Source organism: Phaethon lepturus, unplaced genomic scaffold, assembly GCF_000687285.1.
Source record: "Phaethon lepturus isolate BGI_N335 unplaced genomic scaffold, ASM68728v1 scaffold49898, whole genome shotgun sequence".
Taxonomy (NCBI): Eukaryota; Metazoa; Chordata; class Aves; order Phaethontiformes; family Phaethontidae; genus Phaethon; species Phaethon lepturus.
In genome coordinates this window covers 36,451-54,589 of record NW_010560749.1, presented here as the reverse complement: position 1 = coordinate 54,589, position 18,139 = coordinate 36,451, and the positions used below count along the sequence as shown (strand labels likewise).

Here is an 18,139-nt window from a genome sequence, read left to right as displayed (position 1 = left end):
GGCGGCAGCTCGTACGGCGCAGATGTTGCCGCTCCGCCTTTCTGCGCCAGAGCAAACAAGCCGTGAAGGCCTTTAACTGCCACGGGGCTTTCAGTGGGGTGGGGAGGCACAGGCCTCACGGTCCGTGAAGTGAGCCCCTGAGCCCCCTCCGCAGGTCAGCCCGGTCTTGGGTTAGGCAGGGCTTTCGTCTTGCTTTTTGTTTTTAAAAATCTACATTTCTGCGACGCAGAAATTCTTTTTAATAAAAATATTTGTGGAGACAAAGTGATAACGTGAGGGCACAGACCACGGCTGATGGGATCAGGGAATCGGCCCCTGCCCCCCCTCGCTGCAGAACAGTCTAACGCCAGCCGTTTGCCCAGTGATGAAGCAGAAGGTTATGCCTCTTCATTGACGACTTTGATGGCCGCTTTTTAAATTGTCAGCATTCCCAGGATTAAAGAAAAAGGAGAGTCCTGGCAGCAGGACTTTTAAAGCTTGTTTTCCTAGCAGCAAAGGATCTCTACATACATCCCATGCAAGTCTCATCAAAAGTTTCTCTTGCTTCCTGAGGCAAAACAGAACAAAAAAAATTGTTCTCTTGTGATTTTGTCAAACGGGGATTAGCAGCATGCCAGAAGAAGTTGCAATAGTGTTGTCATTAGCCGTGATGTCCAAACGAAGCAAGGTCTGGAGGAAGATGCGATATCCGCACTAGACCAGCTGATGTAACAGGGAAGAGAAGCCAACCTCCTTTGAGAGCAAGAAGAAATAAACAGCTGTTAACTTGTCATCCCTCCGATCCATGCCTGTAACGCATTGCAAAACATTCCAGCAGCAGCAAGACTCTCTCTCTGCTTCTCACCTGTACCAAGGATGATGTTTAACACCTGGAAGCCATACACTCGACGTGCCTAGGTGTAAATGCGAAGTTCAAATCTGTCTTGGCCTCCATACGTCTGTACTGAGCTGGCGGCTGGCAGCTGGCCCCCCACGCCGCAGGTTTGCTGGTCACAGGGAGTGCCAGACTCAGCTTGACGAGGGGCAGAGGCAGCCCCATGGCTGTGGCGGCAGCTGCAGGAGCTGGAAAACCGGCATCCAGCACATGCCAGCGCTGGAGGTGCAGGCGGCCGGCATGCCTCTGCTGAGGCTCTTTGGCTGGAAGCACTCTAGCGTTATAGTCCAAGTCATTTGACTTTCATGAGTCATAGGATATTACACAAAAACATCCTGCGAGGAGGGAACGGAGGATGAATTCCAGACACTGACCTTAGACAACAAACAAAACCCACTTTTTTCCCCTTGTTTCAGGGAAGAGGGGGAGGGCAGCTCTTCCACCCTGGATGGGATGCAGGCTGTGGATCAGGCTGAAACTTGGCATCATCGGGCCGTCTGCCATCACTGCCATTTATTCCCGATGCAGTAAAGAAAAAAGATACTTCATAGTGCCAATGGGCTCTGGGTTTACCCCCAGGAGCAGCCAGAGACCCTTCTGCCCCTGCAGGGCTCCTGTCCGTGCTGTGATTGCCTTCCCCGCCAACCCTGCTGCACAGAGGTGACTCTCCAGGCTGAGCAGCACACCCAAGAGCTGCGGCTACTTGCAGGGTTTCTGCCTGGAAACCAGTGGCGTGGAGACAACACGTAGAGCCAGTTTCCACAGGGAAGACACTTGTCCCTGAGGCCACAAATGCCTTCTGTGCGGGCAGCTGAGCTGGAGTGGGTCTGCCTGGCCGTGAAAGTTTCCTCCCCACTGCCAGCCCTCTGGGGCACGGCCGTGCTGTGAATGCCTGCGTTCAGCTGGCTGCGGGAACCGTGCATCGGCCGAATGAAAGAGTAGTCACCCTTCCTCTCTGCCCAGACACTGGGATTTCTTTCAGCATTAGAAAACAGGAAACTGGGTCACGGCATGGCCAGGCTGAGCGCTGACTCCTCCGCCTGCCACGGCCGAACCGGGGACATTCATCAAAGGCAACGTCTCCCAGCTGGGAGCGATCTGCTCGAAGAAATAGGGATGACAGCCACACACTGTTCAGCCTGTGCGTGCATGCGCCAGCCAGGGCTTAGCTCCGCTCAGGGTGCGCCATTTAAATCACCAACAGAGTGAAGTATTGGGGATTTCTTCTTAGGCAGATTTTGTAGAGGTGTTTAAGGTGCGGCAAAGTAAAGCCTTGGCACCCAGAGAGCTTTTCTTTTTTTGAGGTGTTCAGGTGCCTAAATCTCTTGAAAAAAATCCACGGCCAGCGCTTCTAGCTCTTGGAAATGGCAGCAGAAATCTCCCTAATGTTACAACCAGGGATCTGTCAACACAACACAGTGACTGTGTTCAGCACTGACCTTTCAAACCCAAATCCCACATTATGTGGCTCTACAAAATGCTGGCTTTTGAACGGTCCTCAGACAAGAAAAACTGCAAAGAGCAGAGCTCTGAGGAGAACGGGGGAGGTTTATTTTGTACCGGGTAGCCCGCTCACTTCTGCCAGCACCCCAGTTCCCGGGTCATGGAGGAATTTCTGAGGACTGTGGCTGGACACATCCTACTGTTGAGCTGGGCAGCGTACTCAGCCTCTCAGGTGCTGAGTGTCCCTGCTCTTCCCGGCGGCGTGCAGTTAACCTCCAGCTTCCCGGAGCCTTCCCTTGCATTTTCCCTAGCGCTGGCCCCTTTACCCCTCGCCTCCCCCACCATGGCGCTTTCCAGCTCGTTGTCTCTGATCTTTTCTGAAGTGGAAAGTAAATCAGGGCTAAGTGTCGGACTGTCTCATTTTGAAGACTGATGTTCAAATAAAGGCTTTCCCATCCTATCTTAATAAAGTCATTAAAGCACTGTCAGTAGAAATTTCTCACTCGGCGGCATATGCTGGGGAGGAGCTCAAGTGGGAAAGGCCCTAAGTAAACACAGAATGATGGAAAATTATGTAACTGGCCCAAATGGGGTAATTAAATTTCCAGTATCAAAGAACTGTTCTACCCTACCTGGTAACTGCAGGCACTTTTTGCAGGGTAAGGAGAAAAGCAGGGTGGGGGTGCGTATTTAGTGCAGCATCATTAGCGATGTGTAGGTGGAAAGGAGGAAGATGGATGAGCGCAGAATAGGCAGCACGGGAGACGGATGCAAAAAGTCAAGCAGCCCCAGCCGATTTCCTCAGAAATTGTGCTGCGTGCCGGGGAACTCCGGCATCCTGGGAACCTCCCGGCACAACAGCATCGTTGTCACTGGCGGCAGGAAAGCCATCCTGCAGGTGAAGCACCGCCAGGCGCCGTGACTGCCTGTGAGCCTCCCTGCTCCTCGGCAGAGCCTTGAGGAAACTTCTCAGCCTAAAGATTTCCACTCCTGGCCCTGGAAGGTGCTGGAAGGATCTGGCAAACCGCTGAGCGCATCAGAGAGGCTGTTCCCATCCGGTTCCTGTCGGGGGGACTGCGTCCCTTTGCGATCCCCTGCAATCAATTCAGAGCCCTGCCACTGGACCCGGCTCTACACACTTAGTGGGATTCACAGGAAATGTAAAAAATGGCCCTTTTCCAAACACTGGGAAGCTAAGGGTAAATATCGTCACGGTAAATATTGTTTTATAATGGTCAATATTATTTTTAAAAGGTTGTGCCTGGTGAATGCGGGATGCGTGAATCTAATATTCCTTCGCTTCTCGTAAAACGGACTAATCAGCACCCAGGTATTCAGCTTCACCAGCTAAATGGTTACAAACATAATTTTAATTTTTTAACTGATCAAGTAAGAATCGTTGTGTGGATGATTGGTGCTTGGACACTCACTTTGAAACATGCCTCGCTCTTGCCACAAATCAGGTTTCCATCAAAGGGGAAGACGAAGCCAGCCCTGCCCTTGGCTTTGAAACTAGACATGGGCTCCATCTCAAATCACAGCTATTTCAGAAATAGCACAGACTCCTCTGAAGATCAGTCTTTTTCTTTGTTTGACATCCATATTTTGGTGCCCGTCACTATAATTTCCATCATCCTGTTTTTCTTGGGAGTCTCTGGGAATTTGATAACGATCGTCATTTTCAGACGCTCGCAGGAGATGAGGACGACAGTGAACATGTACCTGTCCAGCATGGCGCTGTCAGACACACTGATTTTCCTTGGCCTGCCTTCCGACCTCTACCGCCTTTGGAAGTACAAGCCCTACATATTTGGGGATTTTCTCTGCAAGTTCTTCATTTACCTGAGCGAAACATGCACATACTGCACCATCCTGCACATCACCACAGTGAGCGTGGAGAGGTACTTTGCCATATGCTTTCCCCTGAAAGCCAAAGCAACCATCACCAAGTGCCGGGTGAAACGGGTCATCCTGGTGCTGTGGGGCTGCTCCCTCCTGACTGCCGGCCCCATCCTCTTCCTCTTTGGAGTGGAACACCATAACGGCAGCCTGTCCCAGGAGAGCCGGGAGTGCAGGCCCATCGAGCGCGTGGCCCGCACGGGGCTGCTCGAGACGATGACCTGGGTCTCCACCATTTATTTCTTCCTGCCAATGCTCTGCTTGACTCTGCTCTACGGACTGATCTGCAGAAAGCTGTGACTGCCGGCCCCATCCTCTTCCTCTTTGGAGTGGAACACCATAACGGCAGCCTGTCCCAGGAGAGCCGGGAGTGCAGGCCCATCGAGCGCGTGGCCCGCACGGGGCTGCTCGAGACGATGACCTGGGTCTCCACCATTTATTTCTTCCTGCCAATGCTCTGCTTGACTCTGCTCTACGGACTGATCTGCAGAAAGCTGAGGCGGAGTGGGCAGCGGCTGCCGGGCTGCCAGGCTGCGAGCAGAAGAAGGTCCCACAGGCAGACTGTCAAAATGCTGGGTAAGAGCGGGTTAGAAACCCAATCTGAAGAGCTGCCCTCTTTCATCACCCCCACGGGGCGTACAGCGGTGCAGGGGATGGTGGAAAGGAGGGACAAAACACACAGAGTTACACAGATTTAAAATCAATGGATTTACACTTAATTTGTGTTCCTGGATTTTTCTGGTAAGAAGGGGAGTCCCTGATGGCATGGTATTCAGGCTAGGGATCTTACTGCATGTCAGGGAAGCAGATCAGCATGGCTTTTTGTTTTGAGATCACTTTCCTCTCCCCCCTGACCTCTGACCCTGCCAGATTAAAGAAATCAGAAAATCCTGTGATTTAAAACCTGAGCAGGCACTTCCCCTGCTGTGGCAAGGAAAGGTTTTAAAGCCATTTCCCCTGCAAAATTTCTCAAGCTGGGCGACTATGGCTTTGCCGAGGATGGCAACAACCCACCTGCCTGGGCTTACTTGAACATGATCCTTGTCCCATGCCAGCTGGGACCCACTGCAGGATGCCAGCAGCCACTCAGGTTTTCAGGCCAAGAGCAGGCAGCAGCCCTTCATTTAAATAAAGGGTGCTTTGCAAGAAGGTGCTTTTCTTTTATCTTCACTGGACAACATGGGTGTAGACAACCCAGTTTTAATTGCAATTAATTTTGTGTGCAACCATTAAGTCCTTATTGCTTGAGATTACCAGTAACCACAGCACAAAAGTAGCTGGGAAAGGCGGGAGGTCTTGTCCTTGCTGGGTTAATTTAGCAAGCTCATGTCTCCGTCCTTAAGTAGTTTAAAGAGGCAGAACAAACACTGCTCGAGACTGAAGTGTGCTCTCTTCCTCTCTAGCTGTCGTTGTCTTTGCCTTTGTGCTGTGTTGGCTCCCCTTCCACATTGGCCGACTCCTCTTCGCCCAGACTGAAATCATCCTGTATGACCTCACGCAGTACTTCAACCTCATCGCCATGCTTCTCTTCTACCTTGGGGCTTCCATAAACCCCATACTTTACAACATCCTGTCACACAAGTACAGGGAAGCGATGAGCAAAATCTTGCACCACAAACGAACTCGGAACTGCAGGAGCCTGACCAGGGGTAAAAAGGTTTCTTTTGAAGGTACAGAACTTGGTTCTTTCACGTCAACTGTTCAGCATTGACTTAAATCTTAATTTTGCCAACTGTTTTCTGGGTTAAAACTCAGGTAGACGATGCACATAGAGCCTGGAACAAGTATTAACTCTGTTCTTTTGGCTTACCTCTCACTATGTGTTTCCAGAGATAGGTTTGGATCGTTTTAGGAAGGCTGGAGTCACTTCCCATTGTTCCAGCACTGAGGGGCAGGCACAGGGCAGGCATGGCTCTTCTCCTCAGTGGACTTACCAGCCACATTGTCAGGTTTAACTGTCCACAAAGCTCCTGGGAGGGATTTGTCTCAGTTTTTGAGGACCAGATGTTTTGTTAATCACAGACCTGTGAAACATAATTCAAGGTACTTTCCTCCCACAGAAGCCAAGAGAGAGAAAGTGGAGGTTAAAGCCAGGCCAGCTGCTTGCTCTCAGCAAGTGAGCCTAAGAAACACCATCTGCAAGCATCTACTTGGAAGGAAAATAAGCAATTACTCATTTTGTGGATCTACAAAAGCACTGCCTTCTTCCAAAAGATCGATTTAGTGCTCACCCTTCAGGTCTCTCGAGTTGCTGCCCTCATTTTCAGCCTTTTATCTTGTTCTTCATTCAAATTGTACCCAGCTTTCCGCAAAGTCAGACCCCATCACTGCTAAGCTCTATGGCAAGAAACCCTTCTCGCCTTTAGAGCTCATCTGAACTGACCAGGGACAAGCTACACCTGGGCGATGGCTGGGGAGGGAAGCAAGAGCAGAAGGCATTTGCCCAGATCCCTTGTTTGTCAATGGGCAAACACTGAGTCCAGATCACCAGTTCAGGGCCTGCCCCAAAACCCTGTAAAAGAGCTCAAGAAATCGCACTGCTCGGTCCCCAGGCAGACACAGCTCTTGGAAAAGAAGAGGACAGTGTTGCACTAAGGTTCCCACAAATAACTTTTCTTCCAGAAAGGTTTTAAGACAGCTCTTAATGACATGGAGTAACAATGCCAAACATGTTTCTTCAGCTTAAATTACGTACTACACAAATGACTGTTCCTGAGTAAGATGAAAATCCACAAAACCACACACATCCCTGTAGTCAAATTTGAATACATTTGTATTATTTATTGGCTGTATTAAATATATTATCTATTTGATAGTTACAATTTAGTAATACAAGGCATGGCAGCTTTAACATAAGTTTGAGATACCTCAAAATTACAATACAAGAAAACTGAAGATACCTAATACATTAATGCCACTAAGGTATATCGTTCTGGAATGGATAACAGCTGATGTAAAATCTGTATTGCGGCAGGCTTTCACGGCTATTTTCTGGAAACATTACTATTTTGTGGCAATTACAAAAGAACTTTCTTTCACTTTTTAGGAGTCATGACTTGTTAGTATTTACTCTGCAATCCTAATTTATCTTTTAAAATCATCAGAAATATTATTGCCAAATAAACCTCTACAAACTTCGTTCTAAGAGTTAAAGAAATAACCCTTTGGCAATAGAGATTTGCTGAAGGCAGTCTTATTTGCTAAAAGTAGACTATGAAGAGAAATAAAGACAGATTGTAAACTCTTCTGCAAACTAAAGACTAATATCTGTATAAAACTCTTTCCAACACTTGAGGGAGAGAGATTTCTATGATGTAATAAATGATTAACTTAAAGTTCTGCTACAAGTAGAACAATACATTCAAACATACATTTTTCCAGGACTTTTAATCAAAATAAATAGAGTACAAAATGAAGAGTACATTTTGAAAAGATTAATTTCAGATTGCACCATAAATCTACTTTTAAGAGTATTAAGCGATACTATGTCATAATTTAGGTTTTCCACATCTGAAATACAACACAATGCCTCAAACTCTAACGCAACATTATTCATCAACTGCCATAGGAGAAAGACCCTTAAAGTGATCAACTACTGGAAATGCTTAGCCTGTAGCACTATCACATCCAACATTCCACGTACAAGTGCATCGCTCTGATGTGTATAAAGTGTAGCCGTAGTCTTTGCAAAAATAGGCTAAATCTACCTTTCTATGGCATATTCCAAATGCTGTTAGGAAGACCCATTCTGAAACACGTCTGGAATCTGTGAGTCCCACCTTTCAAAATATCTGATATAAAGACGACAGCTGTCAGACTCATCTTTAGATATTCGCAAGCAGATTTAACAAGAACGGTCATATGTAGTGCACAGTGTCCACAAAAAACACCCCCCAGACAAACAGGACGAGTTTCAGAAAAGTTCATAGCAGGCTGAACATTCCCATCTAGAAAGCAATGGAATGTGAAGCTGCTACCACTGGGATAGCAAGTCATTTAAAACATTGTACAAATGTTATCTAAAAAGAGTTTTCATGTACAATTTGATAATTCAGATTAAGTTAGAAGGGCATCCAAAAGCAGTTTCAACTTTTTATTTTTAGGTTAATAATAGTACAAAAACATTTGCTCAGTTTGAGCCAAATAGCGTAACATTTATCATAAATGCACTCTTTCTCCTTAAAGACAATACCTGTGCTTTTCTGAAAACACTGCAGAGATTTAATCAGAAGCACAGGAAATTACTTTTCTCTCAGGCACTGAGAGTGAAATGTGGATTGGGCCAACAGCTGCTCACCAACAGCAGAAAGCATTTCATTCAGAAATGTACAATACAAAAGGGGCCTTTTCTGCAACGTTACGTACGGACACCTTTGCTGTATGTACATTATGTCCTGCTAACCTTTTGTCTAGCATTTTGATTAGAATTCTAAAAATGCTGGCACCCTCTACTTTAACACTTGAAATGATTATTACTGAATCCGAAATATTAAAATAACTGTAAAGTAGTAATATCGCTAAGTCAAAGTCAATATTCTGCTCTCCTTCTACAGTATATTAAATGTGGTATGCTCTAGTAATGTTTTGCAATACAGTACTGCTCTAAGCTTAAGCATTTGTGCTGCTGTATTTCATGTATACCAAACTACAACAATACCTGATTAAACGTTACGGATCGACTACCACTGCTTAGTTGTACTCGGAAAGGACTTGCTCTATCAATGCCTTCTCTAACTGGCCAAAGGGCCCCACTTGGAGTTCGGACAGAGAGGAAGAGTGTGCACAGGCACCAGCGTGCACGATAAGGCAGTTTTTTTGCTGTTTTATTAACAGCTAACCCTGATTACAGAGGACCCAGGATTACCCTTTCTACAAGAAATCTGTGTTCAGTATTTGGAAAGGATCTGCCACCCCAGCCTCACTGATAGCCAGCAGCAAAAGTGGAAATGCATGTAACTATACATTTCCAGCTAGGATTTTAATTAGAACTAACCATAAATACCCGAAATAGCTTCTGTACAAAAAGCTGAGTACTGAACAGGCTCTCATCTACTTGATTACAAAGTACTGAATAACAACAGCAAATAAAATAGCAACCACTGCAAATCCACAGAGAAGAACAATAGCAATGAAGCGCTCTTCACGTAACGTCTTCTTAGTCTCTGCCAACTCCGTCGTCAAATCGGCACATGGTGGAACCAGCTCCTGTTTCTGAGATGAGAACACTGTACTGGGACTGTAAGGTCCATACAGTTCTTGTGATCCTGCAGAGTCTTGGGACTGACGGCCAGCGCAGACTCTGATCCGATATTCACAGTTTGTCTGCAAGCTTGAGAGACGGAAGGAAGTCTCTGGTCCCTTGTATACCTAGGCAGAAGAATAAGAGAGAGAACCACTTCACATGGGATTCATCTTACAAACAGCACATGCTACCTTCCATTCTGCCTTACGAGCACGTGCGGCGCTGGACACTGCCTGAAGTTGTTCTCTTCCAGCCCACTTAATAAAATCTCTGCTTTTATTTCTGAAGAATTTACGATTCATTTTCCTGTGAATACTCCAAAGCTTCCTGCTATGCCCCACACTGACAGACCTGGATTGTGAAGCTCAGAAAAAAAAAAAAAAAAATAATCGTTCTGCACAACTATTGTTCCATACAGCTCATCTACAAACGCTGGGCAAGTGCTGTCTACACCTAATGAAGACAGTGGTGCCACAAACCGTTAAGATTTAAGAATCAAAAGAGCCAAGGGAAATGCTGGGAAAACAGGGTTAAACAGTGTTAACCCACTTCTAGAGAAGGAACTCCCCCAGTGGCTCTCAAGCCCGCCTTCACAGTCATTTGCTTTTATAGCACAAGCAAAGGGTCAACAAGGAAATGGACCTTTATGATCTTCAGTGTGTGGCAACCTTCGATGCCATGAGGAGGCAGAGCAGCAGGACCCTATACTGGAAGCTGTCCCCACCCATCACAAACTTAAAGCCTCCTTGACAGGAACCGACTGGGACGTTGAACGAAGCGCCCTGGGAGTCAGGCTTGTGAATCGAGTCTCTTGCCGAAATGAGAAGTAGCCCTGCTGCTAAGCATCACCAAACAGAATTTGAACCTTCAAATATAGACACCTTTTTTTGCAATAATTCTTCAAAGTAAAAAAACCCTCAAGTTCATTATGTAAAATAAAAGGTACCTGATCAAACTCTCTCCCAGCAGCAAGCTGAAGGATGTAAACAATGGAATCCCCTTTCATCGGCTGTAAAGGTTCCCATGTGATTTCATACGTGTTTTCTTCCAGCTGATTTGCTTTGGGTGCTAGAAAAAAGTGATTTGTTGGCATTTTAGAAAAAGAGAACAATGGTCTCTACAAAAGTTCTTGTTTTTCCCATCAGAAGAAAAGGGGCAAAATCACCAGTTACTACAGTGACTCGTTTTCATAGTTTAATGTAGCAAACGAGCACTGCTTTCAGTCACAACAAGGAAGTTTTCTCACCCTGGCTTAGAGTATGCTTTGCTTTTGTACGTTTTCCATTTAAAATGTTTCAGTTCCAGTGCAAGTGACTGGGCAGTGTAAATCTAAAAGCTTAAGGTTTTTCCAGTGTATTTGTTAACGATGTAGAGGTAACAGTCATTCAAATAATTTAAGCAACTGAGATTTGTTTCATTCTTTCTTTTTCTTTGCTATATTTCATGACATAAGCTTAAAAAATGATCATTGTAATATTTGTAGGTTACACTTGTCTGTCTTTTCAACTTGACAAGATGAGCTTCTGACATCTAATGCTTGTAGAGATGAGCAAGCACTTTCAAATCACTAGAGAAAACAGCTTTTATGGCCATGTATTTCCAGAGCTGAAATTACATGGTATAAACATGGTTGAGTCAACGTAATTTTCCTGCAGGCAGTCAGCATCCTGATCTTCAGAATGACTTTCTCTAATGGCAATCTTTAATGTTCATATTAGAAAGCAAAGGTCAGTGGAATTCTTTGTGTTCTCATTTGCCTACGTGCTGTTGTAACTTATATAAAGTGATAGACAACCCTGAAAAATGACTTTACACTTGGAAAAGGGTAGAAGAAATCCTCACTGTCAGGGGTGGAAGAGCTACAGTGTAGGAGATGGCCACACACTGGTCCTACACCAGTAGAGCCCTTCTTATACCAAGATAAAGCCCATCACAGCTAGTTTCTGTTCTCTGTCGCACAAGGGCCCTGGAAAGACGCTGGGCTGGGAAGAGCCAGGTTGTAGCGTTCAGTCTAGTATGTAAATGGCTTGCAGAAGTTTCTAGTGCAGTGTAAGCTCACCTTTAAGAGATGCAGGTGGAGACTTAGTTGTAGTGAAAGCGTAAACTTCAGAAAACTGTCCCTCTCCAGCATCATTATATGCCTGGATTTTAAAATAGTACGTAGTGGATTCACTGAGTCGCTGTACCTTGTATGTATGACAAGGACCATTATAAACAGTAACAAACCTGTTAGAAGAAAGAACAGAATATACACAAATTGGTATTACTCGAGCTACAGCCACACACAGGCTACCACTGACACTACATGACCAAACTCATAACCCTTGTATATACTAGACACGCTGTAACTTCAAGTTAAAGAACAGCTGTCAACCCCCATGTGCCTAAAAAAAGACAATGTAGGAAGATGGTAAGGTATTACTATTTAAATAGTAAATAGTATTTACTGTTTACAAGTAAACACTGGTGCAACAGCTATTAACAGCATTTCTGGTTGATAGATTGGATGCAAAAATGCAAACTGAGGGGCAAACTTTGGGATGCCCAAATGACTTACTAGTGCAAACAAAAGTGAGAATACTTAAAGTGTCTTAAAAGCTCGATACGAAGTTGTAAAGCAACAGCATCCTTAATGTTCTGATTATCTTACCTGCCAAACCTGTCCTCCATCTGCAAGTTGAACTGTGTAGGGTTGGTAATTAAAGCTCTGCTAGGACCTTCACCCCATTTAAGTTTAAGGCTCTGGTAGCTGAAGACCACACATTCAAGATGAGGAGGGTCAGGAGGTAGTGGTTTCGTTTTGGCTTTAATGGAATGACTGAAAGGACCAACTCCAAAGCTGTTTATGGCCTGTATTCTAATTCTAGAAAAGTGAGAAGAGCAGCTATATAGTTAATTTGCTGAGGTCCTGAACAAATGCTCGCTAATAAAGCACGAGTTAAAATTTGTAAAGAATCTAACCACAAACAATAAAGCAATTAAAATGCAGTTACAAATTAACTATAAAAATAATCTACTTCAAAACAAGTCAACATAATTACACTGGTTTCAACATAATGAAGCTCCAGTGTTTCTCAGTATTGTTCAGGTTTATTCTGTTCAGTGAACAAGCGCCCAGGTCCTCCATGTTCACCTGAACTGCTTGCCTCCCGCTGACACTGAAGATCCATAATCTGAATCTGAACTAAGCTTTAACCCAAGCCTAAGCATGCAACACAGGAACAGCTATTCTGCTCTTCTCTGTACATTCATCCTCTTTTGGTGAGGCACTGATCATCCCATTATATGTGTTGCTTTCACAATAAAAAACTCTAAACCCAGAAAAATTAGAATAAAGCCTCGGCTGTGGGACAGAATGTGAAGATTAACACAGCAATCTTAACTCTTGCCACCAAAGCATCATGGTTTAATTCCAGACATGACAATTCCCCCCCCGCCCGAGTTGCAGAGTGAATTAGGCAAATAGTCTGTAAGCCGAATAAAAAAAAACTCCTCTAGAATTTTAAAACATTACCCTCAAAGCTATTGACTGAAAATCCTACAGCTGTGGTTTCAGAGTAAAACAATTATTATTACCTGTACAGAGTGTCAGGCAGCAGATTCTCAAGAACATGGCTTGTATTTCTTCCAACGGTTACAAGCTGCTTTTCTCCATATTCTATGTTATATCCAGTGATCTCTGACCCATGACAACAAGGTTCTTCCCATTGAATTGCAAGGCACGTTGATAAAGGAAGAGAAATTTCCATTTGATCTTCTTCAAGTAAATGCAGTACTGACACTGCTGCAGGCACCGACGCAGGGGTTGTCACCACACCAGTCTCACCGAACAGCCCAACTCCAGCGACATTCACAGCCTGAAAGAGAGACCACGCATTGTTTCCTGAATCTACATTTTTCTGACCGGACAGTCACATCTATCATGCTTCCTTTTGCATGTTATTAAAAGCAATCTGGAAGAGAATGGAAAATCTCCCAAATAAAATGTAACTATGATAAAATGTCTGGTATTTAATGCAACAGTAGAGCTAAATTTCATTTCTAGAAACGTGTAGTTAGGAGGGACTGGGGGAGAAGGAAAAGCATTTTTACCAAGTACCTTGCATTAGTAGGTGATTACATAATTCATCTCTAGCTTTTCTTCAAACTGTACGTACTTGCTCATTTGCTTACCAACACATAACAAAAGGCTTTTCATACCTGGACTCTGCAATAATATGTGGTTGCAGGCGTGAGACCTTTTACTTCATAGCTCTGGCAAGGGCCAGTGTAAATGATATGCATCGATCCTTCCACCTGTCCCCAGTCCAGTCTGTATTCACTGATTTCTGCACCATTGCACGCAGGACTCTGTGGGTTTAAGTGATAAATCTTCCTTCAGCACACACACACGTTCCCCATGCAAGTGTGATCTCTTGTTACGCTGAACGGACATTGAAACAGAAGCACTGGGGTAGAAACCAGAGGTCTTTTCCACCACAGCCAAGGGCATGATTTTAAGTTCAGCTTGTTCAAAGGTTTCCATCTAGATGTGTGGCTGTAACACCATCACAGTTCAGACCAGACTTGGATGAAACTAAGTATATTATATTAGTTACCATAAGGAGGATTAAACATCACCCAATTTATTCAGCTAAGATGGACATTCACAGCTGACAAAATTTACAAAACCAATGTGTATCTCTATACATTTCTATAAAGAAATGTGCTTAAAATATTCCACCTCAACACCTGTTGTTTCTTCCATTTCTGTGTATCATACATGTGTCACTATTCTGAAAGCCAAGTTTTAATTTGTGTATTACTGAAAAATCATTAAAACCTACCTCCCATGAAATTACAACACAAGTTGCACTTTTACAAGTTATTAGGGGTTTGCAACATTGATCAGGGGGTCCTGGAGCAGTAGAGATCTCTGCTTTGTCAGAGTGAGGGCCAAACTGCAAGAAAATACAATTGCATGACTACAGCAACAGCCGTAGAGCAAAAAAACTGATATGCAAATGTACGAGCTGAAGAAAACAAATTATTTTTAACATGATAGAGAAATAAATAGCAGTTCAGTGTTTAGTTTCACAGCACTGTTTAAAATTCCTTTCAGGTAGTTTACTCTATAAACTGGCCCTGTGCCTACAGGATATCTGTAATCCTCCCACTAATTCCCACTGCTACGGTTTTGTAACTCCTCCTTCCCCTGTACTCAGGATCTGGCTTCCAGAAGCAGCCAGGTACCATTTCAGACAGACTTTTATGCAATCAACGTTTATCTCAACCTTTTTCAAACCTGGCATTATTTGAACACACCCCTCTACACAAAACTATTCCCACACCACCAATCTGCAGAGTCCATGCTAACTGTAAAATGTAAGGCAATTTCTTAAGGCACAAACTGGAAGTGGCTATTCACAGCCAGAAATGTAGCATTTACACTGCAGTCAATGACTAGTAGTAGTAAGAGAATGTCTAGCACTAACTTTGGACCAGTTACCTTAGGTACCGGTGGTAATCCAGTAAACAACAACAGAAACGTAACACACAGTGAACATCCCCTCAATCAGGGACTTTCAGTCCTTCCTTCAGCCCTAATTTATTGAATCTTTTAGATTTTTTTTTTTTTTATGCTGTAAGAAATTCTGCTCCTTCAACAGAACTACGACAGAACACAGAAGCTACAAAATACAATCACGCTTGTAAGACAATAGTATCATTACTATTCCATTGTGTGGAAAAAAAAAATCATTTGATCTCGTTAGCACAGTGGTTACCCCAACTTTATTTGCTGCACGTATCCAGAAGCAGTATGTTCTCCCTGGAAGTAGATTGTTTACTACATGTTCAGATGCTGGACCCTGATACACTTGTCTGCGTTCATCTTGTTCAGAGTTTGCCATCTCTATAATATATTCTGTAATGTCGGAACCTCCGTCTACAGATGGTGGGCCTAATGAAATAAAGAGAAATATTTTTTTCCCCCCCCTATTAATTTCACAAAAGCACTTTTTCTTTTAAATAGTTTCTAATCAGCCTTCTCTAGCTCTAACTTGTCAGATGAATTCTAAAAGTTAGAGTGCAGGCTTTTATCGCATATCTGAGCAGAAACACATTATGAAACTTGCTTTCCCCCACCCCGGATACCGATAGTTTAGTTTAAGATAGCCTTCATCAGGTTTTTTTCAGATATTTTCCACATATTTGCTTCACAAAAAGTGTGTATCTTCATTACTTTTTGGTTATCTCCTTTACTGAGATAAAGAAAAGGAGGGTTGATTTTTAAATTGCCAAGCGTGTCAGCAGTGAGGCAGCCAGCAAGCTTTCTCACTGGAAGACATTTATGTCTGCTTAAGTCTCACCACATCGTTGCCCATGCATGCATCACCAAATCCGAGGTGGTTATCAAGCCGTGGTGGTATTATAAAAACCCAAACAAGTAAGGACACAGACTGACTCCATCCATCCATCCATCCATCCATCCATCCATCCATCCATCCATCCATCCATCCCCCCACTCCAAACAGCGCTACAGATTTTTCACTTGTGTTGTGATGTTTAAAAAAATCAGGAAAGTATTTTGCTCAGAAACACTGGAGCTTACCCCACTGTAAAGTGATTTCCTTGGGCTTAGCTTTGCCTGCCAGGCATGGAGCATGACACGGTCCAGGAGGAACAGCTGATGTTGTAACAGTCATAACATCAGAAGCCTAGCAGTAACACACAGTATTTTAGAGTGGAAACACAAAACTTTTCACTAACACATAGATAGAAATGGTTTTCAGAAGCAATTTTATTCTCATTTCTCTCACCTGGCTTTCACCACCTTTACTGACACAATAAACTCTCATTCTGTATGAAGTGCCAGGCTTGAGATGATCACATACATGTTCTCTCTGGGAACCACTGTATATGGTGTCCCATTTACTTCCTGAGGAAAGACAGAAAATACTCGACACTACAAAACTTTCACAAAAATCAACCTTGAAAAGTCTCTCCCACCATTATTAAGAAGATAGTCAAGCCAAAGAATCAAATTTGAATGACCAATTATGCAGAGAACACATGCAACACAATATACATGTGAATCAGCACACTGAACTAGCACACAAGCTGAATTAGTACCTAAAGATGATTGCTTACCAACTGACGTTTCTGCCATTTCCAAAAAGTATTTAGAAATGTCTGATCCTCCATCATCTTTGGGTGGGTCTGAAAGAAATCAACATCTTAAAATAAGTTGTGGAAGATTTGAAAACAATACATTATTTTGTACCAGCTTTTTCAGAGAACACATTCATTCGTTGTAAAATATATTCAAGTAGAAAACTGAATTCAAGCAGGAACAGAAAACAGCATACTTATATATCCCCAGTACATCTTCTAGAACAATAGCTTTTTTCTATTATTAATCGTGACTATGCCAGGAAGAGCAGCAACTAGGAAAATACTGCCAATCTCAGGTATCACCTCTTTTTTTTTTTTTTTTTTAAGGGCACATGAAAATTCTTTAAGCATCACAGTAAATCCAGAGGCTATTACAAGTGAGGCTCTTACAACAGCATTGACTGCTTCTCTAAAATGAATAAGGAAAAACATTACTTGAGTACTACAGCCCCCAAAAAAGCCGAGTTGCAATTTTTTTGCTAATGCTAAGCATTTCTTCTGCAATAACGGTATCTGCAGAGACAAATAATTAGCCTGAGTCACCTCTGTTTTCAATCTGCATTACTGAGCAACTGTACGTACATAAGCAGCACTCAAACATAGCGGTAATGAAAGGTAACCTACCCCACGTAACCTTCACACTGTGCGAATGGATCTTGCCCTTTACAGTTGGTTTACTCGGTGCTCCAGGTTTGTCAGGATTGGTGCTGTGTTCTACCACCTCACTAGGGCTACTTTTTCCTTCACTGTTGTAGGCAAAGAGCTGTTTCAGGAATATATAATAAATACTTCATTTAATGACAAGTAATATCCTGCTGATTTACAAAATTCTTCCATGAAAACAACCCCACCAAAACCCCAAGAAAAGACAACAATTTAAAAGAAAACAAAATTAGCCAGGGCCAAAAAATCTGACTCGTATTACGATTCCAACAAAACCTATTACAATAGCAAAAGTACTGCAGGTAATTTTCTGCTGTCTCCATAGAAAGTGTCTTAGCTGTATGAAAATGCTAAAACTCCAGAAAAGCATACAGTCATGATTAAATTAGAAACAAAATATAGTACAAACCCTAAACTTATAGGATGTACTCCTCCTAAGATTTCTTAAAGTGCACGAGAGTTCATCTCCATTGTACTGTGGTTGGAAACCATAACCCTGTAAAGGTGGGAAAATAACAACACATGCAGTCACTAATTTTCCACAATAAAACAAAAACCAGATCAGATCGATCCATTTTGGTTTTAGCCTGAACTTCATCTTTGTTTCACGAATACATGCAATACTTGCCAACTGCTGCAGTACTTTGCAGCAGTTTATTTGAAAGTAAAATACAGAGTGATTTTTTTTATTTAAGCGCTACTGCGTATCAAGCTTTTACACGTATAACAGAACCCAGCACTTACAGAACCTTCTTCTTCCATGTCTAAACTGTAAGTGAGAGAGTCATCTGAAGACACTCCATTAGGCGGGCTCCACTTTACTGACAGCCAGGTCACTCCTGCTTCAACGAGCGCTGGGGGCG

The 18,139-nt window shown here is 43.5% G+C and overlaps 2 protein-coding genes across 2 annotated transcripts in view; one reads left to right on the top strand and one right to left on the bottom strand.

Annotated features, from left to right (window-relative positions):
* The first annotated feature begins 3,592 nt into the window (after nt 1–3,592).
* LOC104625973 (growth hormone secretagogue receptor type 1-like) lies at nt 3,593–5,927 on the top strand. The gene is made up of 3 exons (XM_010293759.1): nt 3,593–4,512; nt 4,566–4,792; nt 5,620–5,927. Exons 1-3 carry the CDS (start codon nt 3,593–3,595, stop codon nt 5,925–5,927), a joined length of 1,455 nt encoding a protein of 484 aa, XP_010292061.1.
* Nucleotides 5,928–7,586: 1,659 nt separating this feature from the next.
* LOC104625972 (fibronectin type-III domain-containing protein 3a-like) overlaps nt 7,587–18,139 on the bottom strand; it is a 29,941-nt gene continuing 19,388 nt past the window's right edge. Inside the window, exons 12-25 of the mRNA XM_010293758.1 lie at nt 18,021–18,139; nt 17,686–17,772; nt 17,238–17,376; nt 16,590–16,658; nt 16,259–16,377; nt 16,051–16,156; nt 15,224–15,399; nt 14,285–14,398; nt 13,659–13,808; nt 13,035–13,315; nt 12,109–12,321; nt 11,518–11,684; nt 10,405–10,526; nt 7,587–9,583 (exon numbers count right to left, since the gene is read on the bottom strand). The exon at nt 18,021–18,139 is cut by the window's right edge and continues 68 nt beyond it. Of these exons, the coding sequence (XP_010292060.1) occupies nt 9,266–9,583; nt 10,405–10,526; nt 11,518–11,684; nt 12,109–12,321; nt 13,035–13,315; nt 13,659–13,808; nt 14,285–14,398; nt 15,224–15,399; nt 16,051–16,156; nt 16,259–16,377; nt 16,590–16,658; nt 17,238–17,376; nt 17,686–17,772; nt 18,021–18,139 (2,180 nt within the window). The 3' untranslated portion in view covers nt 7,587–9,265. The remainder of the gene's footprint in view (nt 9,584–10,404; nt 10,527–11,517; nt 11,685–12,108; nt 12,322–13,034; nt 13,316–13,658; nt 13,809–14,284; nt 14,399–15,223; nt 15,400–16,050; nt 16,157–16,258; nt 16,378–16,589; nt 16,659–17,237; nt 17,377–17,685; nt 17,773–18,020) is intronic.

Coding starts and splice junctions, on each gene's coding strand:
- LOC104625973 (XM_010293759.1), top strand. CDS start 3,593: ATGCGTGAATCTAATATTCCTTCGCTTCTCGTAAAACGGACTAATCAG. Junction 4,513..4,565: donor GGACTGATCTGCAGAAAGCT/GTGACTGCCGGC, acceptor CCATAACGGCAG/CCTGTCCCAGGAGAGCCGGG. Junction 4,793..5,619: donor GCAGACTGTCAAAATGCTGG/GTAAGAGCGGGT, acceptor CTTCCTCTCTAG/CTGTCGTTGTCTTTGCCTTT.